The sequence below is a fragment of the Alligator sinensis genome, unplaced genomic scaffold, assembly GCF_000455745.1.
Source record: "Alligator sinensis unplaced genomic scaffold, ASM45574v1 scaffold364_1, whole genome shotgun sequence".
Taxonomy (NCBI): domain Eukaryota; kingdom Metazoa; phylum Chordata; order Crocodylia; family Alligatoridae; genus Alligator; species Alligator sinensis.
In genome coordinates, this window is record NW_005842546.1 from 506,384 (window position 1) to 513,898 (window position 7,515).

General features: G+C 47.9%; 1 protein-coding gene across 1 annotated transcript; it reads right to left on the bottom strand.

Annotated features, from left to right (window-relative positions):
* Positions 1-2,232: 2,232 nt before the first annotated feature.
* Positions 2,233-3,211, bottom strand: LOC102383072 (olfactory receptor 52M1-like). Its single transcript, XM_014523919.2, is given in 2 exon segments — positions 2,233-3,162; positions 3,164-3,211. Coding segments are annotated over 2 exon segments (978 nt in total).
* Positions 3,212-7,515: the final 4,304 nt, after the last annotated feature.

The window sequence follows — 7,515 nt, forward strand, 5'->3', positions numbered from 1 at the left end:
GGACCTCTGTTTTATAGTCCTCCTTGTGGACTATCCCTCGTTTCCACTGTGTGTATGCCTCTATTTTCATTTTCAAGAGGACTGCCATGTCCCTATTGAGCCAGGATGGCTTGCCAGCCCTTTTGCTACCTTTCCTCCTCATGGGAACAGTTTTCTTTTGTGCTTTGAGGATCGTGTCCTTAAGGAACAGCCACTCTTCATGCACCCCTTTCACCTTCCATCCCTGATCCCGCATCACCACCCCTAGGATGAAAGGGGAAGTGTTACAATAGTCTCTAAACGTGTGTGTGGTTCCTATAGAGAAAGCAGGGATCTTGTTGGGTTTTTTTCTATTTGCAAAAAGGGCAGGACAAAAGTAGCTGACTCTGTTTTCAACAAGGGAGATTCAGGTTAGATCCTGGGAAATGCTTCTGTTTGCCTGAGGAACTTGGGTTGAATCCCTGCCCTTGGAGATTTCTGCTCCATACTGGATAGACCAACACCTGTAAAGGAGGGTCTAGGTAGACCTGATTCTTCTCCAGAGCATGGACGATGAGAGTAGATGGGGCTCCTTCCCTTCCTAGCTTCCTATGATTCGGTTGTTCCCAAATTAGCATTTTTTTCCCTCCAGCCTGAAGCTTCCATGGAAAAATGAATGGACAACCGGTTCCCCATACACAGCCATAAGATTTTGACATGAGGGCAACAGGCAAGTATTGCACTGATGAGGTTAAGGAGAAGTGTGTGGAAACCAAACCACATGGCTAGCACCTTTCCTTGCCTCAGAGGTCTACTTCAACATGCCATGAGCCCCCATTTTTCCCCGGGTGCAAGTCCTCAGGGAAACTGAGGCACACAACATTAGAGTCACACATGCATTTAACCCTGAAATGGTACAAGCAGGGTCAGAATCTGTTGTAACAGGTGCAGCACAGCCTTGGAGCTACAGGTTGGTTGCAGACCCCCGACAGAATGCCAAAGTGCCAGCTCCCTTTCCTTGGCATGAAGCAGCTCTGAGCCTGTGGCTGCTCTGTTACCTTTATCCCTACACCTCAGAGCCTACACGCTCCATAGTCCTTTGCACCCAGGCCAGGCTGTCCAAGGCCAGTCAGGTTCCCCATCCAGCCCTTGCATTGTGGCTGCCCCCAGAGCCCAAGGGAGGCAGACAGCCTCCATCACACTTCCAATCCCTGTTCTGCTTCCAGTGGGGGCTGCTAGATGTGGCATCTCAAAAGTCCCCAGTCTGTCCTCACTTGCCTACCCCTATTATACAAGAAGCTCTCTATGAAGTGATTAACTCTGATATTTCCTCCCTGTGCTCACCATCACTGCCCTGTGAAGGGGAAGTGAGGCAAGGCATGCACAGGGTTGCTGAAACTACACATGGGTGGGACTTTGGCACTGCCCAAATGCAGACCCACCCTGCCAGGCTCACAGAGGTTGCAACTGAAGCACCTGAAACTGAGACAAACAGATCAGCTGGCAGGAGTCCTCTGCAAACGTCCATCCCAAGGACATGGAAAAGGCTTTGCATGAGAGCACAGGCCTGACTTCCAGCCTCTGCCCAAGACAACCGGTCATCGAGGGGCCATTCAGTGGTGGTTTCATCGGTGCCTTCTGTCTTCCAGGGATGCAGGAATAGCCTATTTCATGCAGCTGCCAGTTGATATGAAACACGGAAACTGAAACAATCATTCCTGTTCATTCCGATCATTTATCATGTTACAGCCTCACTAAAGCAGTAGGACATATGCCTGCCCAAAGGATGGGCATAGGGGCAAGGTGCCTATCTTCAGTTAGGACTTCAATTGCTCAATGCCGACAGCTTGTTTATGCCACGGTGACAGGGACCTGGGCTTCCAAAGCAGGATGGTCTGAATTTGAATCCTGTTGCCTACACAAAGCTCCAAGTGGTCAAGGTATGCACCATGTCCCATTGGTCTCTGGGTTGGTCTCCCCCTCTTCATTCTCCCCTTTGCTAAACGCTTTGCATTAAGGATGTCCTTGTGGTGGACAATTAGGGGCCCATAACTATAATGGCCAAAGAGATGTTCTCTATGGAGAGACCAGCTTTCCTTGGTCTTGTAGGATGTGAATACAACAGTCCCCTCTCTCCATGCCCACTTTGTGGTGAAAAAAACACATTCTGCTACCACTTGAGCTAAAAACGGGGAGCTCCTTCAGCTATCAGAGGTAATAGACTGTTTTTCTCTGAACTGATCCAGCCACTAAAGGGGACAAACACACACTCTACTAACCCAGTTTCCGCAAAGTATGCTGCTTCTGCACCAGTCCATTAGAGCATAGCAACTTGTACAGCCTCCTCCGGATTTCCTTGGTCCGCACAGCATAGACAATGGGGTTTAACACCGGGGGGATGATCAGGTAGAAGTTGGCCAGCAGGATGTGAATGGGAGGAGCCACATGCCACCCAAAGCGGTGCGTCAGAGAGGACACCGCAATGGGGATGTAGAAGACCAGGATGGCACAGATGTGCGAGCTGCAGGTGCTGATGGACTTGAGCCGTGCCTCCAGGGTGCTGAGGCTGAAGACAGTCCAGAAGATCATTGCATAGGAGAAAGCAATGCACAGGGAGTCCCCAATGAGCACCAGAAAGCCAATGGTCATGCCATAGAGGTTGTTGGCAGTGATGTCCTCACAGGCCAGCATCACCACGGCCATGTGCTCGCAGTAGGAGTGGGCGATGACATTGGTCCGAAAGTAGGTGAGACACTTGATGAGCAGGGGCAGGGGGGCAATATACAGCACCCCCCGTATCACGGCCATGAGCCCAATCTTGGCAATGATGGAGTGTGTCAAAATAGCTTTGTGCCTCAAAGGGTTGCAGATGGCCACGTACCTGTCGTAAGCCATGGCCAGGAAAATCCCAGACTCGATGGTGGCAAAGGAGTGAATGAAAAACATCTGGAGCAGGCAGGCATGCACATTGATCTCATGGGTGTTAAACCAGAAGATGCTGAGCAGCTTGGGCATGGTGGAGGTGGAGAGGACCAGGTCAATGACAGCCAGCATGCAGAGGAAGATGTACATGGGCTCGTGCAGGCTCTGCTCAGCCTTGATGATGAAGAGGATGGTAAAGTTCCCCAGGATGGCGATGATGTACATCGAGCAGAAAGGGATGGAGATCCACAGGTGGGTGGCTTCCAGCTCAGGAATGGCGAGTCAGGAAGAAAGAAGATGGGCTGAAGCAGGTATTGTAGAAAGTCAGCATGATGGGAACACTATTAGAGTGCCTGACATATAAAGCTTTCACTCCCTGCAACAAAAAATATGAACCCTTTCAGTACTGGAAGATGGGACAGGCACACAGGTGACAGATACCCACATGCTCAAACCACAAGCCATGTACTGTCAGGTTGAGAACAGAGCTCTGCCAGGATGGATGAAAGCCTCTGAGGAAGCAGGGAGCTGGTCTAGCCTCCATCAGAGGCTGCTAGAGCTAGACATGCTCAACTACTGAATTATGTCTGCAGCTCATCGGAGTACTTCACAACACGACTAAACTGAAACACTGGCAAGGCCCCATTGTGACTGATTGCTCTGAAGTTGGATGTGTGGGCTGATCCTTGAGCAAGGAGCTAGGTGACATTGGGCACGTCTATATGTTCATTAACACACATTAGATACTGCTATTTAGTTTAGTACTAGCTTAATAAAGTACTCACTGAATGCACAGTACCTAGAGTTACTGCACGGTAGCACCAGCGCATGATTATTTTGCGATGCTTACTGCACATTAGCCTAAATAACATTGAGCAATAGGCTATTAGCATGGTTTCTAACCGTCATGATACTGCACAGTGTAATTAGGCTAATGTGTAGTAAGCGTCTTGTGTAGATGCACCCCTTGTGAGGTCCCTTCCAGTCCAACTTTGATCCTAGGATCAAGGACCCTGGATTGGGAGGTTTTTTGGGGCCGGGTTCATCATTTTGCTCTGTGTTGAACCCTGCCTAGCACAGTGAGTGTAGCTTGTGTCTGGGACTCTAGATCCCAAGTGCTACAAACCACCAGCAGCAATGACAATAAGAATAAGTTTAATATCTAGCTCAGGTTGTCACAAACCAAGAGCCAGCCCTCTCATTTCCTGGGACCATAGGGAGGCATGAAAAATGCACCCTGACCCTCAGGGCTGTGCCTGATGGACAATATTCTGAAAGCCTTGTTACAAACCTAAAAGCAAAGTCATATTTAGAGATCTGGATGCATGAGGGTTCACAGCATGTTCAAACTGCCTCTGTCTTCTCTACTCTACTCACACCTTCTGATAGTTACTCTAGATCTTATCCATACCAACAATCCTGCCCTCGATTAACCCATGCTAAGCTCTTGGTTTCAACAGTATCTTGTAGGAAGGAGTCCCCACTGCCTATTTGTGTTTGATGGGGGGAAAAAAAAGGATTTCTCTTTTCAGTTCTAAACTTCAGTTTGAAAATCTCATATGCCCACGCAGTGATGACTAAGATACCGAGAGAAGGGCTTTGGGCACCATCTGAAAGGCCATTATTCTTTGGTTTGCTATGCTCCTTTTCTATGTGTAGGGCCTGTTTTAAATTGCAGACCCATCTCCATTCAGCCCCAGCCTTGGCTGTAAAGGCACCAAGTAGGGGAGGGACTGTTTGCTTCTCCGTGCATATGTTTTCTGTCCCAACCCTCCCTATGCCCCAGTTTTTCCACCCGGACTATCAAACAGCCCCTTCCCTACCCATCTCCAAGCTCTCTCCTTGCCCTGCTCCTTTTGTAACTCCTTTCCCCCTCCTCTGGGCTGCTAGATTTTTGCTGCTAGCAACCATCCTATTGCAACAAAATGCCATGATATGGCCACTTGCTTTCCCAAAAAGCACTTAATTTTGTGATTGCTGTGAAAAATGCAAAATTATGATTTAAACCAGGCCCTACTGATTTGCTTCTTGGCAAATTTCCTTCTAAAGAGAATCCAAGTGTCCGTGCTGGTTCTGAAAGGTAACATAAAGCCTTGAGTATCTCCCTCCACCCATGTGCTTTACATGCTGCTCATCACAAGCTAGGACTTGAAAATTGTCTTTTGATTACTTCTCTAGGATCATTTCCAAGTTAGTTCAGCAAATAGACTGTCTGAACAAAAGGATGGGAGATACAGGTCCGCAGCACCTCCACACCAACAGTCGTGTGCACTTTTACCCAGGCAGAGGAAGGCGGAAAGAAAGTGCACAGCTCCCTACACAGTTCTCTTGTCTTAGTATTTTGTGCCAACCAGACCCACCAGCCTGCCGAAACCCACAATGACATAGAAACAGTCAAAGTTATAGATAGAAACATCCTTGATACCACCCATTCCATGTCCTGCAGCCAGCCCAGAATGAGTCCCAGTAGCACAGAAACAGCATGAGAGAAATCAGTAAAAAAAAGGAAACTTCTTGGAACAGACCCCCTCATCTGTTGCTGGGTTTAATTACACATTTATAGTGATGGCTGTGCATTCCCCTTTCTGACAAACAGCTGACTTACTAGTGCAACAGTGACCAACCGGAGGCATCTTCCATTGTACAGAAATGGTGAGGCTAAATTCAGAGAAGGGGTATTTATACCACACTCCTTCTTGCCCTGGAGGACCGTGCAAACCAGTTGCTTGATCCCTGGCCCCCAAAGCCCAGAGCAGTTTGGAAAGCTGAAGACAGCTGCTAAATATAATAAAGTACAGGCTCTCTGAAGGGAGGGGTTAAACAGAATATAATCAACTACTGGATCCCTGAAGACAGGTGCTAGGTATATTAAACTGCAGGCTCTCTACAAATACATGAGATTGTCAAAATGCAGCTTGCAATACAATACAATGCAATGCAGTATAATGCAATGAGATTTATAGCCTTGCTGCCCTGGGGAAGCCACCCTCTGTAAACAAGAATATCTTCCCTCTCTATGAGAAACCTGCCCCTTCTTCTGAGTCTGAATTTGCTGAGGTCCAAATCCCAGCCTGTTATACTGCAAGGTGCTCTACCGAAGAGCTCTCTAGCAAGCAAACTCCTTAACCCCCGTGTTTATTGTGCACTGGGATTGAGTCGCCCACCTTTACTTTCTCTTTGGTACATTAAACACCATTTGCTCCTGGAGTGTTTCACTATCAGGTGTTGTTTCCAACTCATTAATCAGCTTCCTTCTTCAACTGCAGACAGCAAAACCGGTCAGAGTATTTCAACAGTAGTCACACCAGCACCAAAGACAGAGGGGATATAATTTCCACACTGTACCATCAAGGATCACATTCGCCCTGCTGCCACATAGCTGCAAGGGATGCTCTTGTTTCGCTGATTCTCTACCATGACCCCCACGGCCATTTCATGGGCTTCCTACAGCAAAGACCTTGCATCCTCTGTAGAAGAGCCTGTGTTCTTTGTCACCGGGAGCATGACCTTACATCAAGCCAAATTAAAATGCATGTTGCTTCCTTGCATTAAGTGAACTAAATCATTCTGAACCAGTGGCTGGTCCTCTTCATCACTTCACTTGCAAATGGTCTCAGGGCGGGCTGTACTTTTTCTCTTGATACACACATAAAAATGTGAAATAGCAAAGAGCCAGGAGCAAACCCCTGCGGGATACCACAAGAAACATGCATGCTCAGTGATGGTTCCCCATTCTCAGGCATGCTTGGAGATGTCTCAGTTTTTAAGCCATTTAGGGAAGCTTCTGCATGGAAGCTTTCTAGCTGTGCAAGTGGAATGCATAGCATGTGCATGCAGGTCTTTTATTTCCCCTGCAATTTGGATACATGCCTCCATGCTTAGAGACTGAACAGAGCCAATAAGCTTCACACTGTCCAGACCCATATGCAGCCATGTATGTGCACCCATTCCGGATGTGTCTAAGTCCCACAAATGCGTTTAAAAACCTAATGTCAAGAGGTTCTCCCATATTTTAGCTCCCATAGCTGAATGGTTGGGGCCCTTGCCTAGGGAAGCTTAGTTCTAGATCCCCCTCACCAAGAGGGGATTTGAGTGTGCATCTATCTGAGTTCCCAGCATGGTGCTCTAACTACTATACCACAGCGTATCTGCTATTATCTTCCTCTGCCTTCCTCCATCATTTTTTCAGGACCTGCACTAAGATACACACATGTACGCAGCGAGCGTGTAGCTCTACTTCACACATTCATATACAGTGACAGAAGCATAGAACATAGAACATACTCTGCTGCACTGCAGAGTAGGAGTTTTGAAGTGGTGGGAGCCCAAGAAGGGTGGCTGGCCTTAAGGAAACGATCCTTCGGGCACAAAGCGAGACGATCCCCGTGCGAGGTAAAAGAGGGAAAGGGGCCAGGAGGCTTCCCTGGCTGACCACAGAAATCCAGGGCAGCCTAAGGGCCAAAAGGGGAGCACATAAAAAATGGAAACAGGGAGAGATTACCAAAGACGAATATACTTCCTCTGCTCGTGCTTGTAGGGAGGCAGTTAGACGGGCCAAAGCTACCATGGAGCTGAGGATGGCATCCCAAGTAAAGGACAACAAGAAATTGTTTTTTAGATATATAGGGAGTAAAA